Below are 20,585 nucleotides of genomic sequence, written 5' to 3'. Positions count from 1 at the left end.
TGTAACGTCCACGCCCCTCATTAATATTCATAAGATGTGTCAAATTTAAATATTTTGGTGATAGCGATAGAATTGACCATGTTAAGAACACGGAGCATCTGGTGTGTTTAAGGAGTCTGTCACTACGCACATAGGCCCTCACTGTCTGTGCTTTTTGTGTGAGTTTTCACTCAAGTGCTGTCAGTTTTAACCTTTTCTCCTTTCTCGCAGTTTTTACAGGACACACTGGACACGCTCTTCGGAATCTTAGACGAAAATTCTCAGAGATACGGGTTGAAGGTTTTTGATTGCTTAGTAAGTTCTCATTCTGTCTCATTTTGACATCCCTTGCACAGCGTCACGGCCTATTGCAAGCCCGGCCTATTTATTCAGAAGTGGTCTTTATTTTCTCTCTCATGAGAAGAACTAGTGACAGTTCTGCTCTGTGGTCTGTGGTTGCTCAGAAAAAAAAGGAACACGTTTAATGATTGGAAGTGTAGGTCAGAGAACATGTGCTTTCTGCTGTAAAACCGCACGGCTAGTATTGATACCGAGAGCCGCTTTCTCGTACATCCCAGATCGATATCCAGAGAAATCCGCTTATCCCCAGAGGACAAGATGCAGACGTCTCTGCTCTTTTGCAATCCGGCTGCTCTGTAATTCAGATCAGATCTGTGGCTTCAGAAACTGCACTGTACATTTCACTAAATGTAAAAGCATCGCTGTTTACTTGGGAGGCACTTAAATCCATCTAGCTTTGAGTCATTTACTTTTTTTAAAATATGCATATTTTTTGTTATTGTTACCCATTATTGTTATTAGTCACGTACCACAGTGGTAACCCTGTTCCTGGAGATCTACCATCCTGTAGGTTTCCATTCCAACCATAATTTGGCACACTTGATTCTACTAAATAGCAGCTTAACAAGATCTCAAGCTGTTGAATGAAGCGTGCTTTGTTGGGGTTGGAATGAATACCTACAGGACGTTCAATTTCCAGGAACAGGGCTGGTTACCACTGATCTACGGAATTTAACTGTAGCAAATCAGTTAAAGAGCAATACTTTGTGAAATGGTACAGGAGCATTCACCCGATACTGTACATGTCTTTAACCAACGGCATTATGGGTATATGCCACACTGTACCATACTCTGAATCTATTTATTGTTTCTCCTTGTTTACCCAGGTTCACATTATAAATTTGCTGCAGGACAGCAAATTCCAGCATTTTAAACCGGTTATGGACACCTACATCGAGAGCCATTTTGCCGGAGCTCTGTCATACAGGTAAAGATAAGTGTAATGGATACAAATGTATTTATATGGCCCATTATGCAAAACATATATCACAATAAAATTCACAGCAGACCCCAGCCTACCCCAGAAAAACAAGCCAATGGCAACCGTGGCAAGGAAAAGCTGGAGGGATGCGATAAGGGGGGAAATTTTTGCTGGAAACAGACTCAATGGGGGTCCCATCCTCCTCCTGCTGACTCGGGGAAACGGAACTGTGTTTCCTGCCTGTTACCCATAGTAACTGTCAACCCCCCCCCCCCCCCCTAACCTGAAATACATGTTTTTAAAATAAATACCTTGCCTTCCGGCCAATAGTATTGTTTTTTTACTTCAAGGCAGAAGTCATTAATTTAATTTATATTGTGGAATGTGCAGTTGCTCTAGTGGGGGGGAGGGGTGGGGGTTTCCTGCTCTTAGTCGGAGTTTAGGTTAAGGCAGTGCCTCATATAGCTCTCACACTGCCTCTGCATTTTCGCTTCCTCTTGCTGAAATGGGAATGAGGGTCGGCCATTTTGCAGTGACTGGCTTCCTGGTGGGTGAGGGGGCGGGGACAGGTGCAGGGGGGCGGAGTTAATTAAGTGTGAATTAATCACCTGTGTGTGACGGACTGCAGTGGGAGGGGTGTGAATGTGTCTGCGGCGTAGGAAGCAGACAGGACCGACATTCAACTGTCAGCACACTGCCGTTCACATAATAACACACGCGTGCACGCACACACACACACACACGCACACACACAGTCTGTCAGCACACAGTCATGCACAATGCATGCATGCACCCCTGCACACACATACACACACACACACACACAATACAGATGTCAGAACTGTGCCCATACCAAAGACACCCTGTACAGTTCACTTTTATTTCATTTATGTTATACAAGAAAAAAGTTATACATTTGATACAAATTAGCCGTGGCTCAAATCAGTTTAAATATGACATTCCTGTGACTGCAGGTTTGGAAGATGTGGTATATAAAAGTGCTGGTTATATAGCATTTAGCACATAGAATATGTTTTATCCATATTTCACTCTTAAAACAGTTTGATTTTAAAGGCCTCCAAGGCACGATTTAACATTGGGAGTTTCTGCGAGGATAGTCAAAGTCCGCAGAGAGACTTTGTGGAGATGGGAGCTTCGAGCGGAGGCTGGAATCTGTCCCAGACGAAGCCGCACGCGCGCCTCGGTCTGAGGGGAACGGTGCCGAGCTGCCGTCCGAGGGCAGGGGAGGCGCAGTCCGTCTCTCCACAGGCTGCCCGACTGCCAAGGTTACTGGATATTTTAATCAGAGTCTGCGGTGCTATTCTGGGAACAGAACCAGGCAGGAACCGCCGCGCGGTTATTAATTTTAGAAAACGAAACGTGCGGCTCATCGGCCGGCTATGAAAGGAATGTATTTGAGTTATTTTTCTTCTGTCCGCGAGGAGAATTAAAGTATTGCGGTGTTCGTCTCAGGTTTTTTTAGTTTGGCTCAAAGTGTGCTTTTTTTTCTTCTTGTGTGAAACATTTCGATTATTGGTGTCATAAAAGCAGTAACGATTATTATTTATCCATGTCGATATTTTCCCCGCAAACCATACGCTGGATTTAATCACTAAAGCAGTACGTTGGCGTCACAAGATGGAGGATATAGTTAAAACAGATCAGCATGCTGTAAATATAGCAAACGTATACTCCCTTGTGGAAATGAAATTCTTGTTTATTCTTCTTGCTGAAGTCTCCCTGCCACTTAACTGTGCATTAAGCTCAAATTTGCATACCTGACTGGTTAATTTAGCACATTAGCGCATGGCGATGCATATGTGCACCAATAACTCAGGATGTATTATTTCTCCGCCACTGCGTTGAGTTTGCACAGCAGTAGTGCAAGGTCATCTTCATTAGGCCCCAGGATGGGACTGACAGCTTACTGTGCAGAAATTAATTTTATTGCAGTCTGCTCTGAGTTATATATACATAACTGTCAGTGCTTTCTTTCAAGTCTTGTATTCAAATGCTAATGTGTGTATATACACACATTCAAGATTGCACATACTTCCAGCTACATTGGTGTTCACACACACACACACACACACGCATGCACATGCATGCATATACACCCACATGCACATACTCACACTGCATATGCGCAAATGCACACCAGCATGTTAGCAGCACACACGTAACATTCTCCCGACCGCTTCCAAAAAACCGCATTAGTGAATGAACTGCCGTGTCACATCCGCCTCTTTCCGCCGCTTGTTCCCAGGGATCTGATCAAGGTGCTGAAGTGGTACGTGGACCGCATCGTAGACGCCGAACACCAGGAGCACATCCAGCAGGTCCTAAAGGTGAGACCGCCTGTGCAGACGTGACACACAAACCATTCGGTACGATTGTTCTGCCATGTATTTCATCCACACACATTACATTACATTACATTACATCACATTACAGGCATTTAGCAGACGCTGTTATCCAGAGCGATGTACAACAAGTGCATTAGTTCAAGGTGCAGAGGTGCAGAAAAACACACTGGAGTGCTGTTATCCAGCGGCAGGAGAGAGGAACGCGCAGAGCTCGCCTTTATAAATGCGGCGTTGAGTTACGCATGCATGTCACTAGCTGCGTTTAGGAGCACGCTGAGTTCAGCGCTCGCTCAAGGCTACGCGCGCCCGGATTTCTAACCGCAGCTCTCCTCCGCCGCTCGCGCGTTTCCTGTTTGTCACGACTTTTATCTCGCGAGCAGCGAGTGGCCGTCCATTAACCCGTCCTGTCGTTTTTTGTCTGTGCGGTTTTTTAATATACGGCAATGGCCCGGGGCGCGCCAACGTTTCGACAACACGTCAATTTTAATATTGTGTGCATCATGCGTAATGAGCCAGTGTTACAGTGTTTTTTTTTTGTTGCCCTCATTATATTGTAGCAGTGTTTCACTGGTGAATTTCACCTCTTGTCTCCCCTGTATTTTAACCTCCCTGCTGGTTTTAATGGTGCCCATGTCTTGATTTGAATTCTCCTCCCTCAGGCTACGGAGTACATCTTTAAATACATTATTCAGTCGCGCCGCTTGTTCTCCTTGGCAACGGGCGGGCAGAATGAGGAGGAGTTCCGCTGCTGCATCCACGAGCTCTTCATGTCCATCCGATTCTTCCTCTCCCAGGAGAACAAAGGGACCAGTCCTGTTACCCAGACACAGGTAAGGCTAGCTCTGTTACCCAGACTCAGGTAAGGCTAGCTCTGTCACCTAGACTCAGGTAAGGCTAGCCCTGTCACCCAGACACAGGTAAGGCTAGCCCTGTCACCCAGACTCAGGTAAGGCTAGCCCTGTCACCCAGACACAGGTAAGGCTAGCTCTGTTACCCAGACTCAGGTAAGGCTAGCCCTGTCACCCAGACACAGGTAAGGCTAGTCCTGTTACCCAGACACAGGTAAGGCTAGCTCTGTCACCCAGGCTCAGGTAAGGCTAGCTCTGTTACCCAGACTCAGGTAAGGCTAGCTCTGTTACCCAGACTCAGGGAAGGCTAGCCCTGTCACCCAGACACAGGTATGGCTAGCTGTGTTACCAGAACACAGGTAAGGCCCATCTCACAGTACAGAACACAGCTCAATCACCAGCGTTACTTCATCGACCTGCTGTAAGTGACAGGATATCTGAATAGTGTACAGTCTTGTCCATGACGGGCTGGTGTGGGTGCACGTCTTTGTTCTTTTCCAGCACAAAAACACCCTATACGCTCAGTCAGGGTCTTGATTGAAGACCATGATTACTTAATCGGTTGAGTCAGGTATTTTCATTGCTGGACTAGAACAGAAGCCTCTGTCCATACCAGCCTTTCTCTGATGAACTCCTGGCATAGCTAATTCCAGCCAGTGGCGCTCAGGACTTCCTTTATAAAGAAGCTGCAGCTAATTCCATCTGTGCGCTTTTTTTTTGGGAAACCTGAGGTGTGTAATCGAGACAGATTTGAGAGGCGGAGCGGCATTCTGGAAGTAAGGAACTCCAGTACCAGGAAATTAAGTCCTGAAACCCATTACGGAGCGACTGTTGTTTTATTTTATATTTTTATACACCAAGCTGTTTTTCAGTCAGGCAAAGCCCTGGAGACATAAATAATAATAAATCATATTTCATGGCTGTTTGGGAAAAACACAGCATGGCAGTGTTTTTCAATTAACGTGGAAGACATCGCCAGTGAACAAAAGCACCCACGGACGCCCAGGCGAATAATCCGAATTACACGGATGGCGTGTGGGTGATTTTTATTTATTTCTCCTGCGCCTCCTTTCCCGAAGGCTGCTGCTTTTTTGCCTGTACGCGGCGAGCCTCGTTTCTTGGTGTTCCCCTGGACTCCCCCCCTAGGAACGCCTCCCAACTGTGATGTCACTTCCTGCCACGCGCCGCCCTGCTGGCAGCGTTTAGCCCGTGCTGTGCTCTTCCTCGAGGGCCCTGACCGACTCCTCATTACCGTCTGCCATTCTCGCTAAAACATAGTAGCCTGCTTCCCCACCCCCCGAAAGATATATGCCCCCCCGAGCAGGAGGAGCTTAACATAGACCCTGCTGAGAGCTAAACTCACTGGCAGGTCTCTCTGCTCGTAGTTCTCTCCCATGTGTTTCAGCTCTATTCTGTCTGCTTTACTATAATGCATCACGTCGTATTTGTTTACCAGCGTTGGAGCCTCTGGAGCCTTTAGCATTTGGCTTGCACATTTCAGGTCTAAATTTACTGCTCTGCCTGCGGGTAGTTAGGCCCATCGTGCAGGAATATAGGACAGTGACCTGGCAAATGAGGACAATGCTGCCCTGAGATTGTTAGGTGCGAGACCTACATTTTTCAGCACAGTTGGAGAAGTCTGAAGTCAGACAAAGCACGCGAGCATACACACATACAGCTCCACCATAAGCACACATACAGACACACACACACACACACACACACACACACACACACATACACAGGGTTGTGCTTACAGGTCAGACAGCTGTATGCTACATGTGATGTTAACATAGGGCAGGGCAGTAACTGGGTGAGAATGCAGGCCAGACCACCGGGCCTTTTCAAATCCATATTAATCCCCCTCACGCGCCCCCCCCCCCCCCCCTTCCATAATCCACACCGGCCCGGTCCAGCCGCGGATCCCGGGGTGGGCTGTGTACGGGACGGCCTCCCCCTCGTATCAAGGCCACAGTGTTTACGGTCTCAGAGGTCCGTGTTCGGCCAGCTGGATTAGGATAGGGCAAAGTAATCCCACTACAAAGGGGTGTTCTTTTGTGGGTCGCCCGGGCGATCGGACGACTCAGCCGACCTACCGTAACACCGCACTGCAGTGTTGCCCCGCCCAACCTACCCGTGCCTCTCCAACGAACGCCTGTAACCTTGTCTTTTCCCCAAAGCGCCCCTAGAGTTAAGCACCTGAAAAGGAGAGAGATGTAGTCATATGAATCTGTGACTGTTTTTATTCCGAGTCTGACCAGCTGGAATTGAGGCTGCTTTGCTTTGTATGAAGGCTATAGATTACAGTGCTGTGGGGGGTATTGTGATTTCTGTTTAGCATGTGGGTCAGAGAGCATTAATCTGGTATTAATTTCGCTGCTGTATAGGAGGGAATGAATAAAATAAAACGATTATTTGTCTTATAGACGAATGGCTGTGAAAGAGAGTAAACAAACAGGGGAATTTTCCCTGAATTGGCAGTTTTTCTTTTTTCTCTTTTGGTATGACATACATTAGCATATGTCTGCAGTTGCAATACAGCACAGAATGAGATATGTCTGACAGCAAGCTGTCTTTGAAAGCTCCTGCAGACAGTGATGTTGATTCATCTTAACTTTATGATTTGTCCATGACACTGCAGTCAAGGTTTTTGAAAATGTAATTTTTTCAAAAACCTTCAAGGTAGTTTTCAGTAGCCTTCAAGGTATTCTTTGTGGGAAATGCTTTTTGCATATAATTCCTGAAAAGGTTATTTGGCTGGAAAAAAACCTTTAAGGGATCATTCCTGCCATTCTTTTGTATGCAAAGATTTTTGAGTACCGTCCTGAAAATGTCCTGTAGCGAGAAGATATCACTCAAACACATTCCTTGTGTAGGTTTAAAAAAAAAAATATCTCTCCAGAAAAGGTTCTGGATCAATAAGATCTTTTGGATCTCAGTGTTAAACAATTTGCATACGGATTCTTGCCTGTCATTCCAGTAAAAGGTGCTGTGGCTGTGAGGTCTTCCTGGTGCTGTTGAATGCTGGGATGCGTGCGTGTGTTTTGTGGGTGAGCCGTGTGTGTGTTTTGTGGGTGAGCTGTGTGTGTGTTTTGTGGGTGAGCCGTGCGTGTGTTTTGTGGGTGAGCCGTGTGTGTGTTTTGTGGGTGAGCCGTGTGTGTGTGTTTCGGCCCTCCCTCAGGCGGTGTTCCTGAGGACCTTCCCGGCGGTGTACCAGGAGCTGCTGAAGATCTTCAGCGTGCGGGAGGTGGCGGGCTTCGTGCGGGAGACGCTGGGCAGCCTGCCCGTCCTCGCGCAGGCGGAGTGCCCCCTGGAGGCCGTCAAGCTGCAGTGCATCGCCAAGACCGTGGAGAGCCAGCTGTACACCAACCCCGGTGCGTGGCGCCTAACGCAGTCTCACTGCAGTCAACACAGAGACTATGACATCACACATAACACTACCACACGCAATCACCAACACAGCTACACGATCTCACATTACTGTATCAACCAAGGAGATCAATACTTGACTTACACTTGACACAAACCTTCTAGTCAGAACCAGATTTTAAATACTTGTGCCACATCTGTGCTACAGGTTGAGGTGCACGCAGGGCATGTAAGATGCATTGGCAGTCATTGTGGCTGTCTGTGGAACTCATAATGTCAAGAGCTCATGCTATTAACCTCCATTTTGTGCATTAATCTGATAAAGCAAGTCTTTCGATACAGTACTTTGATTTTTAAGGGCTTGTTTTGCCTTTCATGTTTTAATCGTGTTTCAGCATTCATTTTTATAATTTAGATGGTAATGATTATAAAGGTACGGAAAATTTGAAAAACCAAGCACATAAATCTTTGTGAGGTTGCTAGAAAATATCCTGAAACTCATGTTAAATATATTTTATATTATATCTGGCTAATTTTTGTGTGTGTTTGCCTTGTGGCATAACGTATGAGCAGTAATTTAATATAATTAAACTGAATCTGAGCTGAATATTGACACAAAGCACATGATGTTTCCTAACGTCTCAGAATTAAAGGTCAAATCATTTTCTGTCTGCTGTGTGCCATTCCAGACAGTAAGCTAATTTGGTCTTCTGTAGGAACATAGACAGACTGATGGTGCATATTTTAATTAAGGTTTTAATTATTTCAATCCTGCTCATTAATTTGATTGGTGTCTTTAAAAAAACAGATTTCAGGCTGTATGCTTACTCTAAGACATACATAAAACTAGCCGCTGAAAGTGCAGTCTGACAAGGGTCACGCAGACTTATACGGTCTGCGTGAAATTAAGGTCTTTTTTTACTAAGGCTGCAGCTAATTGCGCAATCAACGGATGGGAATGGCTGCTTATGGAGAAGAGCTTAAAAGTCTCAGTTAAAAAAACAACAACTCCTATTTAGCGCATTGAATATCTTCATTAGATGTGGGGCAGATTTTCTGTAAGAGTTGACGTAACGCTGGACGTTTTACCCTCTGTGATTCTCGTCGCAAATCTTCTCTCAGTGCACCCGTGTCTCCGTCTTGCTCCCACCTCGCACCTTGATTTACGTAACCTGCTCTTTGGAGGCCGAGAAATTTCACGCAGTTTCAGTTCAGTGGAATAGATAATCAGCCACACTTACAGTATCCCCGCCCTTTTATTTGCACGATTCTCCCTTAAATGCATATGCATTAAGGAGAGAAGCACACCTTGCGATGACTCGCCTAGATGACACACATACTCTGCTTCCAGCACCGTGGGCCTGTTTGACTAATAATGTGTCACATCTGCGCCTGAAACTGGTGTCAAGAGGCTTAGTAAACCTGGCCCTTATTGTGTTTGACTCTGTATATTCAGAACCAGCCACTGCTAACTAGAATAGTTTTGTATTGTGTGAGTAATGTAGAGTAATTCAGCGCAGTCAGTTATGACCTACGAGGTTGCCCTAAATCATTGCTGTTATGCTTACAGTGCCATACAGTAGTCTCCTCCGCTGGTGAAACTCTGATCTGAAGATATAACATATTTTCTATTCTAGAAGATGTTGCCTCTGCAGAAATTTGTCTGGAAGGCATCGCAACCTTAATATTTCCTGCACATTGTAAAGTCGACCTTGAGCATACCAGTGTGGTCGTATGCACGTACTGTATGCTGAGCTGAATGAGGTGTACCCGAACACGAGCGAGTGATTGCTGTTGACCGTGTTTATTTTTGTCTTTGACCGCTCCCAGAATCCAGGTGCATTCTGCTACCTGTGGTCCTGCACCAGCTGCAGGTGCACATGCAGGAGCAGAGAGAGCTGGTCATGTGCTCCCGCATCCTCAGCAGCATGTTCACCCTCATCAAGAAGGACAGCACAGTGAGTGGGATTCTCCATTACAATTACACTGCATCACATTACATTATTTTACCATTACATTACACTACATTACATTATAGCAACGGTCTCAAACTCAAAAACGACAGCACAGTGAGTGGGACCCTCCATTACAATTAAAAATCTAATTACATTACATTAGATTACAGCAAGGGTCTCGCACTCCAGTCCTGGAGGGCCGCAGTCTCTGCTGGCTTTTAATTCGGCAGCCAATTTAGGCCTTGGGAACAAGGTGTCCGGATTCTTTAGCCAATCAGTGGCCTAATTTGGGCACTTACTGTAAGTGCAGGAACAACATCAGAAACCCGCGCACGCAGCGGCCCTCCGGGATTCGAGTCTGAGAAAACCGGCATCGCATCGCGGGCGTTTAGCAGACGCTCTCATTCAGAGCGAGCCGGAAAAGCTGCTCTCACTTCTGGGCCCCCACTAATTACCGCGCGGCTGAAATTGTGTGGAAGAGAAGCAGCGGCGCGCTTGTTTTCTTAAGAGGACACGGTTGGTTTATCGCGGCTTGTTTCCGTGCCGTTGGGGCGCGATATTCCGCGGGAATCCGCACCGCTGTGCAGCTTAACTGGGTGTCGCGGCACGGGCCCCCGCAAACCGAAATTGGCTCCGACTGTTAACTGGCGCCTTTGGGTGAAGCGGCGGCTGACTCTGTGAAATTTAAGCACAGGGAAGTGATCTCAGATGTAATAAAGGCGAAGGGGGGCGATTGCAAATCTGATTTGTTTTGAATACGGGGAAACAGAAGGTCTGATTATATTGGCGTTATATGTATTTGATGCTGATTTGGATGATGCTGGAAAGATTTTATGTCTGTATATTACCATACGGGTAATGTGAGATACGTTCTAATGAAAATATCTGACATTAATAGAGTCCATGTTTTAATTGGAGTATCTCTTCCTGTTTGCTGCTCTGACTATCGGCGTGGAAAGAGGATGTAAGGTGCCCCGGCCAATCAAACGGAGCGAGACGCTAGCCGTTTCTGACACGTCTAACTAAAACCGGCGTGAGATGAAGCGGCGGTTGGGAACGCAGGGCGGTCTGCCGTGTGTGGTCTTTTCCCGCATATAATTCTTCCCATCATGCACTGCACCCGTCAGGGCCACTTTGCGTTCGGTGGGGGGTGTGGGGGGGTTGGGGGGGGGGGGGTGTGGATTCATACGGGGGAGACGGACCCCTGGTCATTGGCTCTCTCTGCACGCAGGAGTTCTCGCTCCCGGAGGAGGTGCCCATGATCGTGGAGAGCCTGCTGAGCGTGATCCTGAGGACCATCCTGGAGATCACCAACCGGCCTCAGCCGGCGGGAACCGCCCTCCGCCTGCAGTTCCAGGACGTCACGGTAAGGCCTGCGGGTGTGCCTGGACCCGGCGGAGGTGACGGTACATTACACTGCATTACACTGCATTACGCTGTATCCATTTACCTGGCAGAGATTGCATTTGCGTTGCATTGCATCAGCGATAACAAACTCTGTTCCTGGAGATCTACCATCTTACAGGTTTTCACTCCAACCCTAGTTTGACACACCTGACATGACTAATTAGCAGCTCAAAGCAGATCTTTAGCTGTCGAATGAGGTGTTAGGTTTAGAGTGAAAGCCTGCAGGACGGTAGATCTCCAGGGACATGGTTGGTTGCCACTGCACTACGTTATGTTACGTTCAATTACCTGAGGTTGTGTTTGCATTACATTCATTAAGCAGACCTAGAGAGCAGAACAGAATGTAAGTGCGTCCATCCTCCTGAATTATTTGAGTATTCGTGGCAGACCTGACTGTCAGAATAGACATGAAGACATATTTAGATTGTTAGAGTGTTGCTTCAGCATTTATAGCACTTGCTATTTTGCAAAACCTGCCCCTAAATTAGGTTTGTAAGAAAAAACAAATAGCAAACTAACAAAGAAAATACTCGGATATATTCATGTGTCTGAGTGTAATGTATACACATGTAGAATTTAGGTAATAATTCATGAATTCATTGCATCTTAGGCTGAATGTTTTTGCCATAATGACGTATCTGAATCTGAATCACTCTGAACAAAATATTTCATCCTTCAGAGGGAAAATATTGCTGTAAATATAAATGTGAGTACTGATTACTGCGCGGTTTTGCCCTCACCAAACACAGCCGACACAAAAGGTCTGTCTCTCCAGCGGCAAACCTACGCTGACGAATGTACGCGTCACGCAACGTCGCGTCATATTCGTTTTGTCAAACGCCGCGCGGGCCGTACGCAAATTTGAATAAGTGCCGCCCTCGTCTTTGTTTTGCGTGCGGCTGTCAGGCAGACTGGGACAGGCTATTAGGCTGACAGGCGCGCTAACTGCATTAGCGTCACCGCGCGGCGCGCGTTTGTCAGCTGTTGGCGAAACACGGGGGCGTTTATTGGGTCCTAACGGTGCGTTTCCTCTCTTTTTCTTTGTTTTTTTGTTTGTCCTCATGATGTCAGGGGGAGTTTGTGGCATGTCTTCTGGCCCTGCTGAGACAGATGACGGATAAGCACTATCTGCAGCTTCTGGAGAGCTTCACCAATAAGGACGATTTGAGGGTGAGGCCTTCCGGTCGCTCAGCTCCCGGGCACCTCTGTCGATTGTTTATGAATATGCTCATATCAGGAAATAGCGTGGCGGCGAAGCCATGGAAATGGAGGCAGCGCAGACTGGAATGACTCAGTCTATCGGGTAAAATTTAATTTATGAACCTGTCCTCGCATCTCCATTTTCTCCGGCACAGAATGAAAACTTGCCTCTGTGAAATTGGATTGATTCGGCACAGCACGATTGATTACGAATAATTAAAACCTGTTGGGGAAAAAGATTATGTCTGTTTGAATGAGGCAGCTCTGAAAACAGTAACACCTCTTCCACATGCACACACACACACAGACATACACACAGACACACATACGCCCACACACAGACACACACACATACGTGTGCACACACATGCTCACACACAGACACACACACACAGACCTCCGATTCTAACAAATGTGTTTTGGACTCAGACCGTGACCTTTGCTGTAAATCTGTAAATGTCACATAACCCTCCTTTGTGACACTGTTCTCTCCTTCCTCTCGCTGTTCATCTTCCAGGATTTCCTCCTCCAGATCTTCACCGTCTTTCGGATTCTCATTCGGCCGGAGATGTTCCCCAAAGACTGGACCGTGATGCGACTGGTCACCAACAAGTGAGTCCCCCATTTTCCCTCAAATCATCAGAAGGACCGGACTTCCTTAGAAGCCGCTGGGCCAGTTTCACAAACACAGATTAAGCTTAGTCCTGGACTAAATTGAGATTTGTATGCAGGATCTCCATTCAAACTTTTAGTCTAGGGCTAGGCTTAGTCTGTGTCTGTGAAAGGGGCCCATTGTGTCACAGGGTGCTTCACGTGTGAGTTTCGAAGGAAACAGTACAGTACGTTCAGGAAGAGAATGTTTACATTTCAGAGCAAAAAAACATGCAGTACCATTACAGGGTAGGAGAACCTATACAAACCCAGCTCCTCAGTGTTAGCCTATAGGGATCAGGATCTATGAGCTAATCCACCCATTGTCATTGCTATTTCCATCATAAGCTTAAACCTCGTCATATCTAAATGTTACAGAGTTGAATGATGTTGGATTGGGCTCTTTTTCTCTCTCTATCAGTGTGATCATCACCACAGTGCTGTATCTGTCAGATGCGCTGAGGAAGAACTTCCTGAACGATAAGTTTGATTACAAGGTGAGAGGACCTGCGGCTTCTGTGGGCTAATCTCACTTCTTTGCCCTTCATGTCAGTACCCATTATGTCATGAGGACAGAGTGTAGAGAAAGCAGTGCCTGCTAACCAATGCAATCACACACACACACCCACATACACACACGCGCACACGCACACATGCATGTACGCTCATGCGCACACACACACTCACGCACACACAGACACACGCTCACTCACACGTATATGCACACGCGCGTAAACACGCACACAAACACGCACCTATGACTGATGGCATATGGTAGTTCCACCCATTTTTGGTTCCAGTCAATACTGTTGGCTGACACACACACACATGCACGCCGCTGTAGTGCCATGCTGTTTGACACACACTCTGTGTTCCTCCCAGGTGTGGGACTCCTACTTTTACCTCTCCGTCATCTTCATAAACCAGCCCTGCCTTCAGCTGGAAATGTTCCCCCCGTCCAAGAGGAAGAAGATTCTGGAAAAGTAAGGGGTGCTGTGTGCAGTGTTGTGGGCTCTGCTGTCTGAGTCTGTCCTCTCTCTAACCACCTTGCCTTCTCTCTTTCTCTCACTCTTTCTCTCTCGCTCTCTCTTTTGTATTCTGCTTCTCACCTCTGACCCTTTTCCTCTCTCCGTCTTTTCCCTGTCACCTTCTTTCTCCGTCTTCCTCCTGCTTCTCTCTTTCTTTCCTGGTCTCTCTATCTCTCTCTCTCTCTCTCTCTCCCTCCCGCTCTCCCGCTCTCTTTCTGTGCTCAGATATGGAGACATGCGAGTGATGATGGGCTGTGAGATCTTCAGCATGTGGCAGAACCTGGGTGAGTGACTCACTTGACCAGAGGCAGGAAACACATTTCCACATAAAAACAAAGGCCTACAGGATGCCAGGAATTGTGGGAAGTTGGATGATTCATCGGTTACACAAGTTCACAGTTTGGTTTTGAACCCAGATTGTTCTAGTGGTGACTGTGACTACGACCACACATCTTACCAGGACTATGACCGTGACCAAGATCCTGATAATGCTCGTGATGTGATCGTAACTTCATTCGTGACCATGAAAAGACCGACATCGCCTTAATTTATAATTTCAGGCGAGCACAAGCTGCACTTCATCCCGGCCATGATAGGCCCGTTCCTGGAGGTGACCCTGGTCCCGCAGCCCGACCTCCGAAACGTCATGATCCCCATCTTCCACGACATGATGGACTGGGAGCAGCGCAGGAGCGGCAACTTCAAACAGGTGCCCAGGGCACTGTCGCCCCCCAGTGGCAGATCTGGGAACAGCGGCCTCAGCCATCCAGCTGCTGTGAAATTAATTTGAAATTTAATTTATTTAGACATTTTGAAAGCTCCCGCAGTGAGTAGTAGTGGCACTTTAAAATTCACAAACTTCCCGAATTGATTAAATTGTAATGAAATTGATCATGAACCTGTGGTAGATATTAGGGTCAGCTGGTACACTGGTGCTTTTGATCATGTGACCTGTGAACGTTCTTTCTCAGGTGGAGGCGAAGCTGATAGACAAACTGGACAGCCTGATGTCCGATGGCAAGGGGGACGAAACGTACAGAGAGCTTTTCAACAGCATGTGAGTCTCAGTATTTCACCGTTAGGGATAGAGGGTGACGGCATGCTCCAAGATACAAGTGGGGGAAAAATAACTTAATGCACTATATATATTATGTGTGCATGTGTGTGTGTGTCTGTTTGTGTATGTGCATGTGTATACGCATGCATGTGTGTGCACGCACGTGCATGTATGTGAGTGCGTCCGTGCACGTTTATGTGTGCATGTGTATCAGCCCCTGGTACTGCTCTTGAAGCCTGTTATCTCTCAGAACAGAGATCTGTAAATCCTACGAACTGAAATCTCATTTGGTCGCCCATTCGCTGTTTCTCACAGCAACAGATTAACCCCCCATCTCCTCATCCCAACCCCCCTACCCCCCCTCTGCATCGTGATATGACCCATGACCCGCCGTGTTCTGTGGACCTGTTCACACAGCGCGCTCCTGCAACTCATTGTGCCTGTTACGCGGTGGGCTTTGTGGTGAAGGTGTTACGCAGAAAAGAGGGGGAGGAGGGGGAGGGCAGGTCTGCAGAGAGGGATGGAGGGATGGAGGGATGGAGGGACTGAGGGAGGGTGGACGCCTTGAATGCCAGTCCCTCCCCCTCGGCTCGCAGTGAGAGCTCACGGTCTCTGTGCCCTCTGGTTTGCTGGTGCCTTCGCTTGTCCTCTGCGCTGTTTGTGGTGGAGTGTGAGTGAGCATGTGCGTGCTAACCTGGTTTTCCTGCCCTCGCGGTCTGTGTTGCTGCAACTGTAAAAAACATTCTTATTCTGCTTCTCGCCTCTCTCTCCCTCTTTCTGTTTCCCTCTCACCCTCTTTCGTCCTCTCCTCCCTCACTCTCTCACCCTCTCTCTCAGTGCCCATTTCATACAACTGAAAATGCAGACTGCAATGTAATAATAATAATAATAATGATAATAATATTTCAATGCAGTACTGTCCTCAGTCTTCATGTGTGGCTGTGCTTTTAGCTCTTTACTGACATTATCAGCCACTGAGTAGCCAGTGGTTTTGATGTGGTTGCCAAGGATGAGCTACTTTGTCACTATGCCAACAGTGGCAACCAGTGACTCTATTCTTTTATTTTTAAACTCTTCTTCAGGTTCCTTCCTTTGTATGTGTCCTCCTGAACACTAATGCGACTAATATTGTACTAACAGGCGTGAGTGTGTGTCTGTGTGCTGGCATTAATATTATTAACATGAATCTGTTCTGCCACTGCTCTCCTGGAGTAGAATTCCCCTTTTCGGGCCCTACCCTAGGTAAGATGTGTTACTTATTTTGTGCTGGTGGGTGGTGGTGGGCGGAGTCGGGAGGCCCCCGGGGGTGTGGCCAGGGCGTGGTGAGAATGCGGCATGCCTGTGTTTCAGCCTGCTGAAGAAGATCGAGAGGGAGACGTGGAGAGAGAGCGGCATCTCGCTGATCGCCACCGTCACTCGCCTGATGGAGAGACTGCTGGACTACAGGTGCGGCAGGACAGGAAACACGCACACGTGCACACACGCATACACATACGCCATGTGTGCTCACACACACACGCATACACACACATACGCCATGTGTGCTCACACACATACACTCACACACACACATACACGCACATGCACATACACATGCACACATGCATACACATACGCCATCTGTGCTCACACACATACATGCACATGCACACACACGCTCACACATACGTATGCACGCACACGCGCTCACACACACACACTCACACACACACACATGCACACATGCATACACATACGCCATGTGTGCTCACACACATACACTCACACACACACATACACGCACATGCACACACACGCTCGCACACACATATGCATGCACACACGCTCACACACACATACACACTCAAAACAAACACACACGCTCACTCACACACGCGCATACACACATTCACACATACACACACACACACTTATACACACACATGCACACTTACACTCACATACACACGTACAGGCACACACGCTCACACACTCACACAAGGACACACTCATATTTTTTCTCTGCTTAACTGTAATGACGTCTGTGTCTCACCCACAGGGACTGTATGAAGCTGGGAGAGGTGGACGGAAAGAAGATTGGCTGTACTGTCAGTCTGCTGGTCAGTACAGATCATTTATACAGTATCATGTTACCTAACACTGGTACTGTCAGTCTACTGGTCAATACAGATCATTTATACTGAATCATGTTGCTTAACACTGGTACTGTCAGTGCTATTTAGTAAAGATTATTTATGCCATGATCTCTTTCTATGGTATCCCCTGTCACACACAGTGTGTACCTGCCTGAATTTATTATTTTTACAAAATAAAAACTTCTGTTATTTGTATATTAGTTTTTCATTCTGTTTGGTCAAAGTCCGTAGTTCTGTGGCTGCGGTGGCTTCCTTCACGCAGACTGTTTGACTCTCTTATTTAACAGGCATGATTATCTCTGGTGTTGTTTTTAATAAGGCAGCGCGGGGAATAAGGGCTGCCTGTTATCTAGCCGGCTCTGTGTTTTCAGTCTTTTCCCCTCTGCGTTATTCCTTTGTTCTTTCCGCAACCTTTGTGCGCACGGGAGGGGGGGGGGGTCTTTAAACGGCGCACCGTCGCGTTTCCCCGCTACACCGCCGCCGCTACCCCGCGAAGGCCGGCCCCCACGCTCGCGTGGGCGGTGTGCCGGGGCCTCGTTAACGGCCTGTCACGTTGCCGTGAGCAACATACCATCATGTGGGCTTCTCTCTCTCCACCCCCCCCCCCCCCCGCCCCACACACACACCTTCAGAACTTCTACAAGACGGAGCTGAACAAAGAGGAGATGTACATCCGCTACATCCACAAGCTGTACGACCTGCACCTGAAGGCACAGAACTACACAGGTAGCGAGCCGTGGGCGGGGTGTGGGGGTGGGGGGGGTGGGGGGGGGGGGGCGTAAGGGGTGGGTGGGTATTTATGTGGTCACCCTCTGATTACGCCTGTCTTTTGTGCCTGTGTCCAGTAAACATAAAATAAAACACACTGTATGGGTAATGGCCTTGGTGCAAAGCGTGGATGTTGTGGTGGTGATGTCATACCCTGCCCCCCCGCCCCCCCCCACTCCCTCCCCCAGAGGCCTCTTACACGCTGCTGCTGTACGACGAGCTGCTGGAGTGGTCCGACCGGCCGCTCAGAGAGTTCCTCAGCTACCCCATGCAGAGCGAGTGGCAGAGGAAAGAGTACCTGCACCAGTCGATCATCCAGAACTTCGACAGGGGCAAGGTCAGTCACCTACACCTGTCAATCATATAAAACTTTGACAGGCGCAAGGTCAGTCACCTGCACCTGTCAATCATACAGAACTTCGACAGGGGCAAGGTCAGTCACCTACACCTGTCAATCATATAAAACTTTGACAGGGGCAAGGTCAGTCACCTACACCTGTCAATCATATAGAACCTTGTGCAGAACCAAGGTGTAGATCCCCCTGGCAGTCTCTCTCTGTCTCTTTCGTGTTTTCTCCCTCTCTTTGTCTTTCTCCCTCTCCCTCCCTCCCTCTCTCTCTCTCTCTCTCTCTCCCTGTCTCTGTCTCTGTGTTCCTCTCCCTTTCTCTCCATCTATTCCTCTGTCGCTTTATCTGTCTCTCTCCTTTCTTTTCTCTGTATGTGTCTGCATTATTTGGGGAAAACCCCAGGCTAATGACTGTGGAGCTGCATGTCCTGACACACCTTTTCCTGATGCCTTTTACACGCTCCACTTTAGCTGCTTATGCCCACTTATCCAGAGTGTCTCACACAGCTCACATCCTTTTTACATATGATCCAATTATGCAGCCGGACGTTTTACTGAAGCGATTAAGGTTGAGTGCCTCGCTCAAGGGTGCAATGGCAGCGTCCAACTATGGGAATGGAACGTTGGAGCTACACGCCCGGTTCCCTGTCCACTGCTGCCCAGTCAGGTGTACCCATGCTACTGTGGACCCTGGAAGAACACGGCTGTAAGGTTCACATGGGCGGGGAAGCCACGACATTCACAAACCCGCTCAAACGATAAACCGCCATGATGTTTTAATATGCAACGTAGAGAGAAATGAACTCATAAGTGACAACTCCGAAAGACGAAGCGATTGAATTTTCAAGTCAAGGAAGAAGAAAAAAATGAAGATGGAAAGAGCGATTTGCGGTATTGATCTGGAGACCTTTCAGTGCATGTGGCATTTCCATTCGTCTTCCGTCTGTGAGCGCTGCTGGTCTGAGCGTGGGAGGCCACGGGATGAGGCCTCCTCCGTTTAATTAGAGAAGTGGCGAGGCGCAGGGCTGGGCGCTGCGAGCCGCGCTGTCTCTGCTGCTCCTCTGCTGCCCCCCGGTGGACGGAGTGTGTGGTGCGCAGAGACTGCGTGCAGCCATCCACGGGCGATTCTGCAGGATAAGCAAGGGCCTCATCGTGACTTGAATAACGACGATTCGATTGCCTTTTCGGGAATTGGTTTCTCTTTTTCGGAGGGTCACAGTCAAACAGTCAACATGGGACACGCTTCAGTGAAGCTATTAGGCAGTTCCAGGCCTTGCGGTGTTAAAAAAAGAATCTCAGTAATGGATTTTTAGTCCATGGTGCAAAGTAATAACAAAGACATTGGTTAAAAACGTGGTGGGATGTGACACAAAGGGTGTGAGGATGCAATATATAACCCGTTAACTGCTGTGTAAGCACTCTGCCGAGGACTAATATTTGAAATGTAATATTGTTTAAATCTTTATCTTATTGCAGTGCTGGGAGAATGGCATTATTCTGTGCCGAGAGTTGGCTGACCAGCACGAGGCCTACTACGACTACAGGAACCTCAGCAAAATGCGGGTGATGTGCCTTTCTCATTATGATGTCATAATTGACTGCTCGTGTCACAATTGAGCATTACTCAACTGTACATTACAATTGTAGAGCTGACAAAGGCAGCGATTCGTTAAATTTATAAATGTAATTGATGGCTGTTTATCGTTAATTGGCCATTAAAGTTGATTGTTATTTTCACGTTTGTTTCATTTTGAAGTGCTTCGTGCGTCTCTGTAATTTGAACAAATGCTGATGTATGGTTAATTGCGCGTTTTTGGCATATCGATTTCTGTGCCTTTGAGATTCAGTGCTGTTGTGCTTTTCACATTATGGGACAACTTTGCTTTGTGGAAAGGCAGTTAATCAAGCTTGACTACTACAAAGAACAAAGTGTCTATTTTAGAGAAGGTGTGTCATTGAACATCATCCCCTGAAAGACCCATATGCCACACTGGAGTGATATTAAAGCATTAATTGTGCAGTAGCTCCTCAGGTTTCTGTTCACATTTTCCCTTCATATAGCCAGTTAGTTCAGCCAGAACCCAATCATTATATGCAGTGACAATGTGTGGAATGAAATTAGGTAGGGACTCCATGGGATCAGGTAGTTAGTCAGATACAGGGGGATGACTAGGTGAGCATATGTACAGAGTTT

At 47.4% G+C, this 20,585-nt stretch overlaps 1 protein-coding gene across 2 annotated transcripts in view; it reads left to right on the top strand.

Moving 5' to 3' along the window:
* The window catches only part of LOC118232046 (dedicator of cytokinesis protein 4-like), a 107,382-nt gene that overhangs the window by 64,356 nt on the left and 22,441 nt on the right, over positions 1-20,585 (top strand). Inside the window, exons 19-38 of one of the 2 annotated variants that reach the window (XM_035426585.1) lie at positions 211-294; positions 1,167-1,267; positions 3,528-3,609; positions 4,287-4,457; positions 7,657-7,849; positions 9,675-9,802; positions 11,031-11,165; positions 12,278-12,376; positions 12,924-13,018; positions 13,479-13,554; positions 13,940-14,040; positions 14,311-14,369; positions 14,646-14,794; positions 15,057-15,142; positions 16,358-16,384; positions 16,493-16,588; positions 17,181-17,241; positions 17,910-18,003; positions 18,234-18,382; positions 19,868-19,954. In XM_035426585.1, the coding sequence (XP_035282476.1) occupies positions 211-294; positions 1,167-1,267; positions 3,528-3,609; positions 4,287-4,457; positions 7,657-7,849; positions 9,675-9,802; positions 11,031-11,165; positions 12,278-12,376; positions 12,924-13,018; positions 13,479-13,554; positions 13,940-14,040; positions 14,311-14,369; positions 14,646-14,794; positions 15,057-15,142; positions 16,358-16,384; positions 16,493-16,588; positions 17,181-17,241; positions 17,910-18,003; positions 18,234-18,382; positions 19,868-19,954 (2,073 nt within the window). The remainder of the gene's footprint in view (positions 1-210; positions 295-1,166; positions 1,268-3,527; positions 3,610-4,286; positions 4,458-7,656; positions 7,850-9,674; positions 9,803-11,030; positions 11,166-12,277; positions 12,377-12,923; positions 13,019-13,478; positions 13,555-13,939; positions 14,041-14,310; positions 14,370-14,645; positions 14,795-15,056; positions 15,143-16,357; positions 16,385-16,492; positions 16,589-17,180; positions 17,242-17,909; positions 18,004-18,233; positions 18,383-19,867; positions 19,955-20,585) is intronic. The other variant, XM_035426586.1, reaches the window with a different exon arrangement.

This window comes from Anguilla anguilla, chromosome 7 (genome assembly GCF_013347855.1).
Source record: "Anguilla anguilla isolate fAngAng1 chromosome 7, fAngAng1.pri, whole genome shotgun sequence".
In the NCBI taxonomy this organism is placed as follows: domain Eukaryota; kingdom Metazoa; phylum Chordata; class Actinopteri; order Anguilliformes; family Anguillidae; genus Anguilla; species Anguilla anguilla.
This window is presented reverse-complemented; position numbering and strand designations above follow the sequence as displayed.